This window comes from Conger conger, chromosome 7, assembly GCF_963514075.1.
Source record: "Conger conger chromosome 7, fConCon1.1, whole genome shotgun sequence".
NCBI classification, from domain to species: Eukaryota; Metazoa; Chordata; class Actinopteri; order Anguilliformes; family Congridae; genus Conger; species Conger conger.
Genome location: NC_083766.1, coordinates 58,074,873 through 58,093,011, shown reverse-complemented (window position 1 = coordinate 58,093,011; position 18,139 = coordinate 58,074,873). Strand labels below are relative to the sequence as shown.

Below are 18,139 nucleotides of genomic sequence, written 5' to 3'. Positions count from 1 at the left end.
TTTCAATAGGAGTCTCTCTGCTGGGTCAGTGGCGGATGAAGGAAAGACGCAATAGGGGTGGCAAAACTGTTGGCTAAATATAGTAAATAAATAAATGAATATAGTTTTCTCTGTAAGTATAGTTTCGCAGTGAAAAAACTGCATAAAACCTCGACTCGCTCCGTTTCATCTGCATCCGATCCTCATCCTTAGTGAATGCGTTCCCTCTCTATTTGTTTCAGTTCAGTTCAATCTTTCATCAATTTTTTATCTTGCCTAATAAAATGACGACATTGTGCCTCTGACCGTGGAGCATATTAACAAACCGTTATGTTTATTTTGCCTACATCCGTCACACAATGCACGATGACTATTGAGAGATAGAAGTGAAAGTACTTCCCCCTGTCCGCTCCGCGTTTGCGGAAGCGTGTCTCCAGGCCCGGGGAACTCTGGGATTGATGGGCCCCTCGTGTGAGTCTCTCTGTCTCCGCGGCCCCCGACGTTAATCGCCCAATGGGCCGGCCCCGGTCCCGTAACCACGGCGACCTCGCGTGCGGCCGGGCCTCCGGTGCGTGCGGCGCTCAATGCGCGATTGTTGCCTGGAAACGCTGCGAGAGAGGCGGAGGGGTCAGGGGTCGCGCTGGATGTGGGTTTCGCCCTCCGGCTGCATAATTCGTCACATTTTCACATTTCATCTCTGATAATAAACGCTGGAATAATGAGAGGGACTGTGTACGGGAAGTTAACACTGCGCCCCGTGTTAATTCGACACTGACAGAGTTCATATGAGTCCAGTAAGGGCCGTATGTGCACTGTAAAGGGCTGATTGAGCTCTGAATGATGTTGTACCGTGTTAGCTAGTGGAACGAGTGACGGAGAGAGAGAGAGAGAGAGAGAGAGATGATGAAAGTGAGGTGGAGGAGATAAAAGAAGGAGTTAGAGAGAGAGAGGTTGACAGGAATAGAGAATGTGTGATGAGAGAGTGATGGATAAGAGAGGGGGAGAGAGAGAGAAGGAGAGATAGGAGAGAAAGGGAGAGAGAGAGTTGACCATTGAGAATGATTGACAGTTGGAGAGGAAGAGAGAGAGAGAGGGAGAGAGAGAAGGAAAAAGAGGGAGGGGGAGAAAGAAAGAGTGGGAGAGTTGACAGTTGAAAATGATTGACCGTTGGCGAGAGAGGGGGGTGAGAGAGAGAGAAAGAGAAAGAGTTTAGACGTAGAGAGACTGGAATGGCAGAAGGCTGAAGAGAGAGGGTATTTGAGAGAATGAGTCGAGAGCAGGGTTAGGGTTAGTGGCGGCCCTCTCGAAAGTGAGAGCCTCGTTCCTGTCTGAAGTGGGCAGAACGGCCTCGTGTTAAACAAGCACTCGCGCTCGGACGGCGTGAATCTGAACTCCCTCTCCCTCTCCCTCTCCCTCTCCTTCTCCCTCTCCCTCTCCCTCTCGTGAGTTATGGGGGGAGGTGAGAGGGGCGCTAACGTTAACCCTGCAGCTGCGCGCTCCGGCCCACGGCTCCGGTTAGCGCTTCTCTGTGAAAGAGCGCCTCTCCGTCTCTCAGCCCCTCTTCCTGCCCAGAACACACAGTGCCCTTTGTCCCCCAGCAGACTCTGCCCTTCCCGGCAAACCCAGCGGAAAATACCCGCCGTCGTTGTGTCATTACACTCTGAATGCTTTCTCTTTGAACTCATTTCCTCAAATGTGTGAACTGAATATATGTATACATTTGCAAAGATATAAAATGTATGTTATTGATTCGATTATACAGTATTGTTACAATGGCAATACAGCTACAACTCTGTATTTTTTATGTTTGTCTATGTTTGCATTTCACACTGTATTGTACGTGTACGCCACCTACCTTGTTCTTAAATAGTCAAATAAACAAAACATAACTGACAAATATACACACTTAGGGTCTGATTTACTAAGGCCGTTCGCATATGGAAAACCCTTTTGAACAAGAAAAAAACAATAACCTGACCAATAATAAGTCATATTATTTGTTTTGCACCAATCAGTGGCTGTGTTATTAGCTTTGCCTGTGCTACATAGTCTTTTTTTTTTTTTTAGATATTTTTTAGGCCTTTTTCAGCTTGATTGGACAGTATATAGTATAGAGAGACAGAAGAATGGGAGCGAGAGAGAGGGGAAGACACGCGACAAATGTCGGACGGTCGGATTCGAACCGCCGACGTCGCGGCTCACAATGAGCATGTGGTCAGTGCTCTACAGGCTGTGCCACCGAGACACCCCTTGTGCTACATAGTTTTAGTAAGGACCTCAGTAAGGATGACGGACGGGTCACATGATGTTCAGTGACTCTGATTCATTTCATTTTAGTCATTTGGCAGACGCTTTTAATCCAAAGCGACTTACAAGTGCATAGGTTCTTCCACAAGTCAAAGCATCACATCCATAACTAGGAAAATACACGTGAAATGCTGTTCTAAACATATAGTCATCATAAGTGCAAATTGGGTTTTTTTTGTGGTTTTGTTTGGGGGGTTAGACAAGGAGGATAGGGATATCACAAAGGGGGGCGGGGGAAATCAGGAGGGAGGCCTAAGGTAGAGTTTGAAAAGGTGTGTTTTTAGTCTGCGTCAAAATAGCGGGAGGGATTCTGCTGTCCTGACAGTGGTAGGCATTCCACCACTGAGGAACCAGAACGGAAAACAGGCGTGAACGTGCAGCTCGACCGCCAGGTGCACGTAGAGAGGGAACCATAAGGCGACCAGAGCTGGCAGACCGGAGTGGTCTAGCTGGGGAGTAGGGAGTGATCAAGGATTGTTTGTAAGGTGGGGCAGTCCACTTAGCAGCCTGAAATGCCAACACTAGGGCCTTGAATCGGAATTGGTTCTCCGTGACCTCTGACCCCCCCCCCCCCACAGCCAGCTACATGACTTCTGGCGCCTGGACTACTGGGAGGACGACCTGCGACGGAGGCGGAGGTTCGTGCGCAACGCCTTCGGCTCCACCCACCTGGACATCTCCCTCAAAACCCTGGAGGAGTACGGTGAGCATTCTGCGCTGCCATTGGCTCATAACTCAGCATGTGATGAAGGTGGTTCAAAACCCCCAATGAGAAACCGCAATGTTCACCGGTTCCTAAAAAATGATTTACAACATATGAGGTTTATGTATGTTGTATATTATGTATTTATTTAAACATGGATGAATGTACAGGCTGGGGCGGCCTGTAGTGTAGTGGTTCAGGTAAATGACTGGGACCCGCAAGGTCAGTGGTTCTAATCCCGGTGTAGCCACAATAAGATCCGCACAACAGCCGTTGGGCCCTTGAGCAAGGCCCTTAACCCTGCATTGCTCCAGGGGAAGATTGTCTCCTGTTTAGTCTAATCAACTGTACGTCGCAAATACGTATATTATGTATTTGTTTAAGCATGGATGGATGTTTGAGTGTGTTGGTGTGAGGGTCTGACCGGCCGTGTCCCCCTGTGACCTGGGCGCAGGCACTGAGGAGGAGGAGGAGGGGGCGCAGCCGAAGAAGACGTTCCGCAGCCAGGCCGTGGCCAATCAGAGCCCGGAGACGGAGCTGATGCTGGAGGGGGATGATGACGCGGTCAGCCTGCTGCAGGAGAAGGAGATCGACAACCTGGCAGGTGAGCCGACCGGCCAATCCCCGCGCGCGCCTGGGCCCCGGCCACGCCCACGCCTCACAGACCACGCCCACGCCTCACAGACCACGCCCACGCCTCACAGATCACGCCCACACCTCACAGATCACGCCCACACCTCACAGATCACGCCCACACCTCACAGATCACGCCCACACCTCACAGATCACGCCCACGCCTCACAGATCACGCCCACACCTCACAGATCACGCCCACACCTCACAGACCACGCCCACGCCTCACAGACCACGCCCACGCCACACAGACCACGCCCACACCTCCAAAACCACGGCCATTTACAAAAACATTGTAAGCCACAGATGTTTGAAAAGCCATGCCAAGAGACGCACCCAAACAAACCACATCCACATTACAAACCCAGACTTTAGTGTGCGCAGTACATACCGTAAAAAAGTAAAACAAAAATAAGCGTTATTACATTAAAGTATAATAATAATAATAAAGTGATGTTACACACATTTGACAGTAAAAATAGACTCAACATTCCAGTTTCCTCTGGTTTTTCGGCTCACTGAGTGTTCAGTGGACGTCGGCGCTCAGCGCACGGTGCTCCAGGGTCTCGTGTGTGTGAGTCACTGGAGGCCTGGAGAAGGCTGTGCTGTGTGTGTGTGCTGTGTTTCTGTACCTGCAGCGCTCCTGATCTCCAGGGGGGGGTGCCTCTGTTGTGCTTCCCTGGTTACACGCTCATTAACCACGGTTTTACTTTAATTTTCAGCACGTTTCCTTCCGCGAATATTTATCTCCAGAGGCAAGTTTTGGACTTTATTATTCCTTCTGTAATAAAACTAACACCTGGATGAGGATCAATCATTCGGCCAAACACGGAGAACGTGTGGCAAAAACTAACTTTAATTCAATCAGTGTCCTAAAGAGCATATTTTAGATGAGTTTGAGAATCATTTTATAAACTCACTGATTTCCAGTGTGCCAAACTAGCGCCCTAGCCTGTGATCAACTAATGGTTTACTCCAGATTAAAGATAATCCTGTTTTATTGATCTGTTCAAACTCCCTCAAGTAAGTAAACTGTATTATGGAATGACAGAATTAATCTCAAAAGCCGATATTCGTTTGGCTTCTCAGTGTGATTGACTACAAATTGTAAATCCAGTGTAATTGAAACCACTGCCTTGGAATTATGTGCTGATCACTGTCCGTATGTTTTCAGATGCTTTGACATTTCTCCCTCAGCGTTATGGAACTCCATTCCTTTTGGTTCCCAGTAGTTATGGTGACATCAGCATTAGATTTTCAGTTAAGGACATTCTAATCACACATTTGTGATGTCACACTTTAAAGGGCCAGAGTCCATCAGGACTGGGGTATAAGTACCTTTGTTTTTTCAAAGAAATGCCCTTTTTTGAGGCCATGGCTAATCAGCCAGTCCAATCCAATGTCTCCAATGTCAGCCCTTGGTAGGCTGTTAATGTAATTTAAGAAGTGTTAATGCATTCGGAAAAGCCATTATGCAAGTGGCATCTCAAGTTATTCTTGGGAGAGGCTTCTATGACAGGAGACATTGAGTCTGGAAAAGCTAATTTCGCAGATACGCACGTATATAGTTTTGCTGGTATGCCAATTACAATGACTGGTGCCCAAGCTCCTAGCAAAGCTTCCGTGAAGAGATTATTAATATTCTCTTGCTCGTTATCTAAGATTAATTTTCACACCTTGTTTCGGTGTTACACACAGTGGTCTGAGCAGCGACTCATTGCCGACAGAGGTTGTTTTTTTTGCGATATATTATATGACAAACGTATACTAGTTCAGAAAAGCAAACTGATAATGATGCAGTTCCACTCCTTCACCGCCAGGGGATCTGTCCTCATCGGCACTTTGCATCCGCAGACACCAGAGGGCCTATATAGCCGGAAAGACCCATTTAAAGATTACAGTCGAATTCACTTTAAGTCGCTGAGAACAGACTACACACACTTTCCCTACACTATTCTAAATGAGAGAGAGAGAGAGAGAGAGAGAGAGAGAGAGAGTGAGAGCGAAGTCACAGCCAAAGGATGGCTAGATGGATACAAGCAGTTGAAGGGTGAGAGAGAGAGAGAGAGAGAGAGAGAGAGAGAGAGAGAGAGAGAGAGAAGAGAGAAAGAGAAAGAGAGAGAGAGAGAGACCCCTGACCAAATGTTGTGTTCAGGAGTTTCTGGGAAAGTATATGAAAGCACGTTTTGCGGTAATATTACAAAAACATAGCATTAATCATATTCTCATCCATCATATTTGACTTGGGGATGATGCACTGTAATGTTATTTTTATTTGTTGCCAGAATATTTCATCTGTGCGATCAAATTAAACTTGCAAGAAAAATAAAAACCTTTTCATTGTTTTTCCTGGCTTGGCCACGTGAGTGTGATTATGATGGAGCACTATGCTTCAGTATTTCCCACAGTGCCCTTGGGGATACCCCGAAAATAGTGACGCAATCGCAGCCGGCCACTCCCTTCAGCTGCGTTATGAATATTGTACCTGTTTTGAATCCGTCCATGTCCCTTGCGTGTAGATTATTGTTGTCTGTATCCTACGTTTTAAAATGCTGCTTCCCCTAACAACTGCGCGTATACATGGGATCAAAGATCAAACTAGTTATCTGCAATTTAAGGTCTCACTCATATATTTGTCATGACCGCAATTGTCTTTAAAATCTGTACGTTTATTTGATCGCGGTTTCAGACGGTATAGGAGAATACATGTAGCCTAATAGGCGTACTATAGGTGGAATTAGTTTTGAAACATAATTCTTACATTTGTAGCTACGCACAGACATTTTGCAAATTAAATGTAGATCTCCCTTCCGTATTTCAGTACAAACCAGATGATACCGTTCGAAACCTAATTTTATTGAACGGGAATTAATTTGACAGGTTTTTGGCGATCGCTCCACGGACGCTGTAGTCTGCACATTTGTTCTCCCTGATGCACGTCAGGTTAAGTAAGACGCGTGAATGATCACAGAGGTGCTCCTGGGCGTGAGCCAAGCCCCGTCAGATGAGATTTATATTTAATTGAAGGGCACTCGTGTTTCCGTTTCCGTTCCACTCAGACAAAATCTCCTCTTGATCATTCTGACGGGTGAACTGAAGCCTAATTTTAACGCAGCAAGAGCGACTGTCTCTTTAGTTTTAAAATGATTATCTTCAGCACTGTGCCTACCAAAACCATGGACATGACACTGTCAAAAATAAGAATATAATGACTAAAAAAGCGATTTTAGAATGAGAATAGAACTGCGATTTTATTATAACAACAAAATCCCTTCTTTTTCATGAATATTAGAAAATGAATTTAGGTGGAAACATATCGGCACGCTTTTCCGTACAGCTAGGGTATTCGTTTGGATGGTCTGATATGAGATCAGATTTATGAATTAATGTATCAAATACGACGTTATTCAATTGATCATATTATCTGATGTCAGCGAAAGTGACCTGTGCCGGACTGGGCCCGTGGGTTTTGACATAACCCTGCTGAAACTATCATGCATGCTTTCTGATTTGATGATATCTTTTGTATAAATTAAGTGTGCCGAGCCTATACGATTGTTGTTTTATACATCGGTCACGCCGGTATGAAATTAAAGGCTTTTAAATTAAATTAAAATTAAATGTGTAAAATTATAATTATAAAAAAATAGCTGTCAAAATGCAGAATTATTTTGTAAGAAAAAGAGGGCCTAGGCTAATTATTTTAAAGCTTCTGTTTAAATGATTAGGTTTGGTGAAAGAATATGAAGCCATTAATGCTGTGTAAAAATACAATACTCAAATATTGTATTCGTGTTTTTCTTGACAATATACTTTAAACTTGAATATTTCAATGTAATTCGATTGTATGTGTAAAGTAAGACTACGCACCGAAATAACGTTTATTATCATATACATTTGTATGTCTATACTATAGGTGCTGGGTTGGAATTTGTAGTTGTACTGTATTGTGTTCGTGCAAGCTAAAATTAGTCATTGAAAATCCGTAACTACAGTAAAGTAGGCCTATAATATACAAATGTATTTCTTCACCATAAATACAACATTTCCTCATCTATTGCTATTTGTGAATTTTGCAAAGTGGTTATTTTTCCTTGACCCTAATTTAATGTACATCTTCAGTTTAAAAGCAATCGCCTACAAGTAGTACGCGTCGTGGTCATCTCCTTCTACTCTGTTTCAGTCTTCTTGTCGTTTTAAATGTGTCTTTGAACCAATCACAAGCTCGCGTGTGGCCCATTTCGTTTTTAAACGTAACGAAAGTTCAGTAATTTATTCTCTGGCTTAATTTCGTACCCGGTTTTTTTTTACTTTTCAGGCCCGGTGGTTTTGAGCACCCCTGCTCAGCTCGTGGCCCCCGTCGTCGTGGCTCGTGGGACGCTGTCCATCACCACCACTGAGATCTATTTCGAAGTGGACGAAGACGATCCCGCGTTCAAAAAAACTGACGCCAAAGTAAGTTTGATTTTCATAGAAAAATATAGCTACATTTTATATCAGTTCCATTTTCCCAAGTATAATTTTATTTTTCTGCTTTAAAGTATATAAGTTAGGGTTTAATTAACACAGAACATGTTACTGTGTGAATATTATCTTCATTGACTGTCTGGAGTATATGACGGAAATCTCATAACGGGGGTCTAATATACGACTGACTCCCCTATTATTTTATTATGGGCAGAACGCTGCATGACGTTGTGTAACTTAATGTTATGCATTATAAAGATATAACATTTAGCTCGCTGTATGTTTATTGTAGAGGATATACAATTGTTCTTTTTCATTTTAAAAATACATTCTTCTGCTTTTAAGTGTTTTGAGTATATCTTTATTTGAGGCCCACATGATTTTGCTTTTCCAAAATAACATTAGCTGCTAATGTTATTTTAATAACATTATTATCTACATTATTTAGCGATTCTGCCTGAACAATTCCTGAACAACAGTTGTTCCTTCATATTTAACACATTTTCTTTCGGACAACAGTTTGATTGGACACACTCTTGATTTAAATGTAGATTAAATTTAGATAGATTAACGTGAGAAAATATATAATAACCAAGGCCTTATGTTGGCATTTAGAATTCGTTGTATGCATTGCATCGAAATTGTATGCATATGGTTATTTTTGTCATTAAGTTGAAGTACATTTATTTCACTTTAAAGTATTTGATTTGTTTGTGCTTTGAGTAGGCCTACAGGCTATACCTCAGTGGACATAACAATCACTATGAACGATTACTCAATGTTCACACAGATGTTTATTGACTACGAATTCGGTTACATTAATGAAAACAATCAAACCTCAAATTATATAGGTCCTGGTCCAGTGTAGGCTATTTCAAGTGCAATTTTTTTTTCCAGAGCATCTTTTGCTTGGACATCCAAGCGAATTTAAAGAATCAAACAAACTAATGTTCGAACGATTACGTACGAATTCAAGTATATTTATAGAATGTTTAAAAAAAAAAATCTAACATTACCATCAGCACGTTAACTGCTAATTGGCTGTGACGCACACTTTACAATGACAAACATCACGGTAGTTTAGTTTAAATCGATTGACTGACATACCATAACACTCCTGGAATAGTCCTTAAAATGGTTTAAATTTTGTGGTCATTAAAACATTTACCATTTCTGACAACTTGTTGCCGTAATGAAGTTGTGTGCACCATGTAAACATCGGGTTTGGCTCTCTCTGAACCTTTAACAGCAGGAGTTACTAAGGAAACGAGGTTATACAGGGCGTTGAGACACAAAACAATTACAACAAGCTCGATATCCACGTTGAGGAAGTACTGTCATTGAAACGATGAAATCTTAACATAACTCATCACGCAGTTCACTAATCCCGTTCTTTATGGAGCGATGAGGACATGGTTGAAAACAAATGTAAAATAGTATTCATCTCAGCCTCCAAAAGGCCGTTAGGTTTCTCTTGCATTAGAAATGTACTGTAATCATTTTACCTCATAGCTTTTCCAAGCTTTTGGGGTTTGTTAGAATTTCTCTCGCCAATCGCCAAGTCTGTTTGGCGGCGTTCTCCAGCGCCGAGTTTGGTTTTCCCTGGAACAGATCTAAATTAGGCAGAAAATAGTGCGGGCACCTTCTGCACTGCAAACACGAAATAAGCTGTAGCAATATCCCATTCAGGCGGTCCCCCAGACAGCTCTCGTCCCAGTCACACTCCCGGGGATGTTTCTCGCATTCGTACGAGACCAAAGTTTTCATGTGGTAGTTGTTGAGCGGCTGCCCGGGCAGTTCGAGGTGACGGTCCCTCAGTGCCTTGAGAAGGGACAGACATTTCTTCCGGCAGCCGCCCAGGATTAGCCGATTCTCGGCATCTGCGAACTGTAACACCCAGGCGTCGCTCTCCGCCGAGCTCTGCTTCCCGTTCAGCGAGTAGCATTCCTTGGATAAGAGGTTAAAACCCTCGGCTTTCACCTCCGCCGCCCTGTTGGGTCCGGGCCAGGGAACGTGGGGCATAGGCCAGTGCGCCGCGCTCCTTGGCCATATCCCCGTGCACTTGAACGCCGGGGTAATCTGGACCACGTACCGGTCCCTGATGCGCAGCTTCACCTCGCTGCTCTCCGCAACCATTTTCACCACGTCCCTGTAGCTGCACTTATCCACCGCCTGCGCAACCAGCGTCTGAAACCTGGAGCGGATCTTCCGGGCCGAAAGGTACCCCGACGCGGTGATGAACTCCACCCAGAGGGACATGCTCCTCTTGCGGCCGTCGCTGAGCTTCAGCACGGCACAGCCCGGCAGCGAGCCGTCATCCACGAAGTTGAAAACCCCCATCTGGTTCAGGTAGAGGACCACCTCGAACTCGGTGGGCGAAATCACCTCCAGACCCTCGTAGCGGTTCTCCATCTCGTTGAGGGAGCTGATGAAGCGGGGCTCCTGCGCCTCCACCTCCTTCAGGACGTCGGACACCACCTTGCACACCTCTCTGACGGTCTTGGAGACCGCCGCTTTCCGAGACAGGCATTTCTCGCTGTAGTATTTGTTCAGGTGGTACACTAACTTCGCCTGAGCTGCTAACATATTCGGACAGAGATCCGGGTTGTATACCGGAGTCTCGCAGTAAGCCGAGGGATCCAACGCGACCGACTGTACGGGAGCCAATTTTAGAGAATAAATAATGCTATTTTAAACTGTAAAAAATGTATTTAAGAACGGCAGGCCTTTTAAATGGTCTCAGGGTACCGTCGCATTTAGGTTCCCCTGTGTTAACCAATAGTTTCTGGAACTTAGATATTTCCGTTTGCTTGGATTTGCTTGTATAGGCTAAACTTTAGAAGCGCGCATTGCATTGCAGGTGCACCTGCGCGAACTTTGACAGTTAAAGTAGCTCCTTGGTTTGTATTCCTGTTGGGATCACTGCGTGGAGTGGATCATTTGTAGTCTGAATGCTATGCAAGTGCACGGCGGCTGTGTGCGCGTCCGTGGTGACGGCTCCACTGGCTGTTGGGTTTAAGCCCAGACACGCGTCACATATAATTATTATAAGGAGGACGAGAGTCGGGGAGGTCCAATCACAGCCGGACTCGTCACTGCCTGTTATCGAACGGAGGATTCGTCCGTGCGTTTTGTTGGCTACATAATTACATCCAAAGGTAGCCGGCGGCTACCTAGTAGCGGAAACGCGTTAACGAGGGAGCAGAAGTTTTCAATTCTGCTTCTGGCTGTATTTTTATTATTCATTTTTATTTAGCGTCGGTTTGGAATATATTTGACCCGCTGTCGGTTCTTTCTGGTTCACACTTAGAAGAGAAAAAAAAACGGTTTCCCTCGCTTGATCATACCTGTCGCGTAATTTTGTTATAGTTAGAATAAACATCTTCGTGTTACTTTCTTCCGTATTCAGATTTATATGTCTGTTTTTTTCATCGTTTATAGGTTGCATAAAAATGGCTGTAAGCGGACATCGGGAATTCATAAAGTTGATAATGATGTTAATATATTAGAACGTGTTTTCAACTAATGCGTAATCGCGGGCCAGTAGCCAACATTAACAGCCTATTGATTTCGAATAGAAATAAATAGTACCCTTCGTTCAGCAGTTATATAAATGGAAAAACCGACATTATCATACATACAAGGATACAATAAAATGGAAATGATTTTTAATTAATGTTTTTTTTGTTTGTTGTTATAACACTATATTCGTAATAAAAGGGTAATTGAGGATGTAATTGTGGAAAAAGTATTGGCCTGGAAATGTGAAGATAGATCTTATGCCCGAAATGTATTTTGCACATGCGCACTTGATAGAAACGGTACCACTTTAGAGAAGGGGCTTTTTATTCGCTGCTAATGTTCTTTTAATTGTTAAGTAAATAAACTTTTTTCTAGAAAAAAAGAAAACTATTTTTATTTTGCAACCGGGGATGTGCCCCAAAGTGAAAGCTCAAACGGGAATTAAAATGGGAAAAGTTCAGTTCAGACAAATCTGTACAAACCTCCTTCCGAGGTCTTTAAAAAGACATTAGTTCTTATTCACAGGCCAGTGGACTGTGTCAGGGGTGTGTTTTTGTGTCAGTGTGTGTGTGTGTGTGTGTGTGTGTGTGTGTGTGTGTGTGTGTCCACGCATGTATGTGAGTGTATGCCTGTGTCTGCACACTTGCATGTGTGTGTCTGTGTGTGTGTTCGTGTGTGTGTCTGTGTGTCTGTGTGTGTGTGTGTGTATTTGTGTTGTGAAAGAGGAAAGAAGTTATATTGGCTGGAACTTCTTCCAGTCCTCATGTAAAAGAAATATTTTTTATTTCATTATTAGAGTAAAAAAAAAAAGGACGAGATCTTTGTTTCCAAAAAAAATAAAAAATAAATTGTAATCATTTTTAATTTTACAAGCCAGCATTGTATAACCCTGGCTGTGAAATGAGTTGCTGGTTAGGATTTTTAAGCCGAGAGTAGTGTGAGATTTGATTTCCTGGCACAACACGCAATGCATTTAAACTCTATAACCAATTCAACTGAAAATGCATTGCATTGTGTGCAATACAATCGTAATACAATCAATAGTGTATATAGCAGTCACTAAAAGCGTATAGACAGCTGTTTACAATGATTTAATTTCTTATGAGAAGCCACATGCGAAGAGGATCAGTTTGGTGTATGGATTACATTTTTATAGTTTTGTTAATATTTCTTGATAGTAAAATATTCGGCCATCATTTTCAGGTCTTTTATGGGGAAAATTTTTTTTTCAATAGTTAACTACTAAAGAGTATAATCTATTTGAAAATGCTTATAAAACATATTTATGAATAAAAATAGTTATAAATCTGTATTTTTAAAAAATTCACAGCAGTAGCAAAGCGGCACAGAATAGTGTCTGGTGTGCTTTTATTTTGAAATAGGCACTGCGGTGACACCTTTGTCTCTGCTCTGATTGTCCTATGAAAGAGCCTCATTTACTGAGTCAGAGCTGTAAATCTGACTGCATTAAACAGGGGGGTGAACCCCCGAGCCCCCAGTGAAAGAGCGAGTCAGCTGTGTGTGCCTTGTGCCCAGAAACAGGGTCCCGCTTTCGACAAAGCTGAGGGACGGGGGAGCCCCTTTTCTTGCTTGCTGTGGCCCTGTGTGTGTGATGTTGTGGTGTGTGTTTTAGCGAGAGGGCGTGGGTTCCTGTGTAGGGTAGTGGGTAGGGAACTGGGCTCATGACTAAGAGGTTGCAAACTAGGGGCGGCCTGTAGTGTAGTGGTTAAGGTACACGACTGGGACCCGCAAGGCCGGTGGTTCTCACATGGAGCCACAATAGGATCCGCACAGCCATTGGGCCCTTGAGCAAGGCCCTTAACCCTGCATTGCTCCAGGGGAAGATTGTCTCCTGCTAATCAACTGTAGAGTGTCAGCCAAATGCCATTAATGTAATGCAATGTAATGTAAATATCCAGCTCCATAAATGGATGCTGTGTTAGAAAATCTAAAACGGACTTGCAGTGCTGCAGATTCAAATAACTAACTTTTTGTGTCTTTTGTATTTTGAGACTTCCCACAATCCCTTGGGAGCTGTGTGGGAATGGTCACATTGACATGAAATATTCTGATTTTTTGGTGAGAAGTGGGGGCAGGCTGTTGTTAACCCATGTGTGAGTGCTCCATATGGTGGGTGGTTTTAATCCCCCACCTCTGTACTGTGAGCCCAAATTTGTTTGTATCCCTCTCTGTTTTCCCCTGATCTGGGTAAAAAAAAACGAACAAAAAACAAAACAAAAGAAAAGGTTAGACAGTTGGTTCAGTTTTTTTTAATCCACATTTTAAACACATCCATACATTTCAGATTAAACTAAATGAACGCAATAGTCACCTCCTATTATTATTTGACCATTAAAATGCGCCGCTGATGTTGCTGGTGATAAACCCTTCGGACAGTGTGCGTTGATAGCAGTCGTGTGCCTGTGGTGGAGAGCTGGGGCGGGTGGGTGGCAGTATTTCTCAGGCGCTTCCTGGGTAAATGGCTTGTGAAAGCTCCGCAGAAGAAAAGGCCCGCGGCGGTCGTCAGCGGTAACGCGATGTGACGGTGGCACAATGAGGACCCGGCCTCCTGCTTCCTCCTGCTTCCTCCTGAGGCTGCCCGAGTCTCAGCTGGCTGCCCCGCAGGGACCTGGCTCTGAGCCACCCCTCATTACAGTGGAGCTCCCCCAGACTTATGTTCCCCCAGAATGTGATGTTATGTTCCCCCTGAATGGGGCTACGCTGGGGTTATGTTCCCCCAGACTGGGGCTGCGCTGGGGTTATGTTCCCCCCAGAATGTGGGGCTATGTTCCCCCAGACTGGGGCTACGCTGGGGTTATGTTCCCCCAGAATGTGGGGTTATGTTCCCCCAGAATGTGGGGTTATGTTCTCCCTGAATGGGGCTATGCTGGGGTTATGTTCCCCCAGACTGGGGCTGCGCTGGGGTTATGTTCTCCCAGACTGGGGCTGCGCTGGGGTTATGTTCCCCCAGACTGGGGCTGCGCTGGGGTTATGTTCCCCCAGAATATGGGGTTATGTTCCCCCTGAATGTGGGGTTATGTTCCCCCAGAATGGGGCTGGGCTGGGGTTATGTTCCCCCAGACTGGGGCTACGCTGGGGTTATGTTTCCCCAGAATGTGGAGTTATGTTCCCACAGAATGGGGCTGCGCTGGGGTTATGTTCCCCCAGACTGGGGCTGCGCTGGGGTTATGTTCCCCCAGAATGTGGGGCTATGTTCCCCAGAATGTGGGGTTATTTTCCCCCAGAATGGGGCTATGCTTGGGTTATGTTCCCCCAGAATGTGTGGTTATGTTCCCCCAGAATGGGGCTATGCTGGGGTTTTGTTCCCCCAGAATGTGGGGTTATGTTCCCCCAGAATGTGGGGTTATGTTCCCCCAGAATGGGGCTGCGCTGGGGTTATGTTCCCCCAGACTGGGGCTACGCTGGGGTTATGTTCCCCCAGAATGTGGAGTTATGTTCCCCCAGAATGGGGCTGCGCTGGGGTTATGTTCCCCCAGACTGGGGCTGCGCTGGGGTTATGTTCCCCCAGAATGTGGGGTTATGTTCCCCAGAATGTGGGGTTATTTTCCCCCAGACTGGGGCTGCGCTGGGGTTATGTTCCCCCAGAATGTGGGGTTATGTTCCCAACTGCAAGTTGCTTTGGATAGAAGCATCAGCTAATTAACTCTAGTCATAATGGTAAAATAATAGAAGTATAGGTAAGCAGGGTAGATTTTGAGTAGATGTGTTTCCCAAGTACAAACCACCAATCACTCGTAAGATTTTTAACCCCCAAATAATGAAATTACATTAGATAGATTAGCACAGGTCTTTCCGTGCAGTAACTCCGTGTAAGCACTACTGTCCTCTGAGCTGTGTGTAATGAACTGTACAGATTATATTATGCATTCATTGCTCTATTTTGGTTAGGAAATTAGTGAATTTCCTCTCAAAGTGGGATTTATTAGACTTCTCATATTCCATTTTAATGTTTTTCATTAGAACTGTAGATTTGCTCATTACTGAACCTTAGCTCATGCACGTTTCTACAATAGCTCCTTCTGTGATTTTCCTGTACAGGGAGTCTTTTTGGGTTTTTTTTTGGGAACTTGCCGAATTTGTCCCTCCTGTTCCTGAGAGGGGTGGGATGGGAAGAGAGAGCCTCATTTGTCATCACAGACCCCCGCCCCCCCTCCCCCCTGTGGGATGCGGTTAGAGACGACATGTCCCAGGCCTGCTGGCTCTGCTGAGTGTGAGCCCTCACTCACTGATTAACTGGGACAGAGAGAGAGAGGGAGGGAGAGGAGAGAGAGGGAGGGAGAGGGAGGGAGAGGAGAGAGAGGGAGGGAGAGGGAGGGAGAGGAGAGAGAGGGAGGGAGAGGGAGGGGGAGAGAGATAGGGAGGGAGAGAGGGAGGGGGGAGAGGGAGAGAGAAGAGAGAGGGAGAGAGAGAGAGAGAGAGAGAGTGAGGGGGAGAGAGAGAGAGGGGAGAGAGGGAGGGGGAGAGAGAGAGAGAGGAGAGAGAGGGAGGGGGAGAGAGAGAGAGGAGAGAGAGGGACAGTGAGGGAGAAGTGGGGGAAGGAGTGAAGAGAGGCAGAAAGAGGAGAGATGAGATGGAGGGAGGGAGGGTGGAAGAGAGATGAATAGAGGGAGAGAGAGAGATAGGGAGAGAGGGGGATAGTGAGAAGCAGGGGAAAGAGAGGGAGGGAGGGCAGGTAGAAGAGAGATGAAAAAAGGGAGAGAGAGAGAGATAGGGAGGAGCTGGGGAAAGAGAGAAGAGTGGGTGGGAGGGTGAGTAAAAGAGAGGTGAAGAGAGGGAGGGAGGGTGGGTAGAAAAGAGATGAAAAGAAGGAGAGAGGGAGGGTAAAAGAGAGATGAAAAGAGGGAGAGAGGGGGATAGAGAGAAGCCGGGGAAAGAGAAGAGAGGGAGGGAGGGAGGGTAGAAGAGAGATGAAAAGAGGGAGAGAGGGAGAGGGAAAACTAAAACTCGTCTACACTCCCTTTCTCTCTCTCTCTCTCCGGTGTATTCCCCCTCTCCCTGAGGAGCTAGTCTTTCTCTTCTTGTTTCTGCAGCCCCCAGGGCCTGGCCAGTGTCTCTCTGATATAGACATGGTCCATGGTCCCCCCTCCTGGTTACGTCACAGTTAGCATTTTCACCCTGCTAGCATTACACACACCATGTAGACCTGGGTTATTCACCAGCGATGGTTAAAAAGACTCTTCTTTCTGAAAGAAACTTAAAGAAACTCTAAGAAAGTGTAAGACTGCAAGGGGCGGGCGGAGTGCAAATAATTATCCAGAGTTGATGAGTAAATCTTCCATTTCCCGCAATTCCCTGGTGCCTCAGTAAGTAACAGGATGCCCTCAGACACAGTCGTGTTGAAATTACGAGTAATATAATCACTGGAGTTATAATAACTTTTATCATACACTGTACAATTATGATTGTTTCCGATTAAATTGTTTAATAATAAAGGGAAACAATAAAGGAGATTCTTAGCGGACTTTAATATGATGAAAGAGTGCGTGATCTATCTGCTGGCAGTAGAAGCTCCAGAGGGGAGGGGTGATTCTGCAGAGATGAGGAAAGTTCAGTTCTTTTCTTTATTGTCCCGACCAGGGAAACTTATCTTGCAGCAATACTAATGATGTGGATGTCACCCAACTGTGTGTGTGTGTGTGTGTGTGTATGTGTGTATGTGTGTGTGTGTGTGTGTGTGTGTGTGTGTGTGTGTGTGTGTGTATGTGTGTATGTGTGTGTGTGTGTGTGTGTGTGCGCGCACGTGTGACGGTATGCACAAACACACAAATATATACACACACAAAGAAGTGCTCACACACGCACACACACATATAGAAACACACGTGCACACACAGATACACAGAGACATACACACATACACTCGCCTACAGACAGATAGACACAGTCTGTCCTGTCCTGGGGAGACGTGATCAGATGGGGGCTGGGGTGGGCAGCTGTCAGGCGTGCCTGTGATGGGGGGGATACAGAGGGGGTGTACAGGGGTGCCCAAACCGTGTCTGTCACACCACTGATGGGTCTGACACATCCAGTACAGCCTGGATCGACAGGCTCGCTGTGTGACGTGTGTCACCCCACAGTTTGGGTTGGACCCAGGGGCTGTCTGGGACCGGAGGCTGGGCGGGGGGGGGGGGAGGATGCCCCTATTTGTCGGCTTGGGTCCAGCGTGTGTGTGTGTGTGTGTGTGTGTGTGTGTGTGCTTGTGCGCGTGCGCGTGCGCGTGCGCGCGTGTGTGTGCGTGTGTGTGTGTGTGCATGTGTGTGCGTGTGCATGTGTGTGCTTGTGTGTGCTTGTGTGCATGTGTGTGTGTGTGTGATGTGTGTGTGCGTGTGTGTGCATGTGTGTGCTTGTGTGCGTGTGTGTGTGTGTGTGTGTGTGTTTGTATTGGTGTAATCTACAGAACTTAAATGTTGCAGTTTCCTTCCAGGAACTCTCTCTGTTCAGGAGCTAGACTATACGAGGAGAGTCTGTCAGCATTTGTGTATGTTGTTATGTTTCATAAAAACAAAA

The 18,139-nt window shown here is 45.4% G+C and overlaps 2 protein-coding genes across 2 annotated transcripts in view; one reads left to right on the top strand and one right to left on the bottom strand.

The window, feature by feature from the left end:
• Positions 1-18,139, top strand: part of nbeaa (neurobeachin a) — a 219,294-nt gene that overhangs the window by 178,922 nt on the left and 22,233 nt on the right. Inside the window, exons 38-43 of the mRNA XM_061249472.1 lie at positions 2,865-2,989; positions 3,444-3,593; positions 7,941-8,077; positions 10,098-10,240; positions 10,310-10,438; positions 10,553-10,586. Coding sequence (XP_061105456.1) covers positions 2,865-2,989; positions 3,444-3,593; positions 7,941-8,077; positions 10,098-10,240; positions 10,310-10,438; positions 10,553-10,586 — 718 coding nt within the window. The remainder of the gene's footprint in view (positions 1-2,864; positions 2,990-3,443; positions 3,594-7,940; positions 8,078-10,097; positions 10,241-10,309; positions 10,439-10,552; positions 10,587-18,139) is intronic.
• On the bottom strand, positions 9,586-10,675 carry LOC133132579 (putative nucleotidyltransferase MAB21L1). The gene has a single exon (XM_061248084.1). The coding sequence runs from the start codon at positions 10,673-10,675 to the stop codon at positions 9,596-9,598; it is 1,080 nt and encodes a 359-aa protein (XP_061104068.1). The 3' UTR covers positions 9,586-9,595.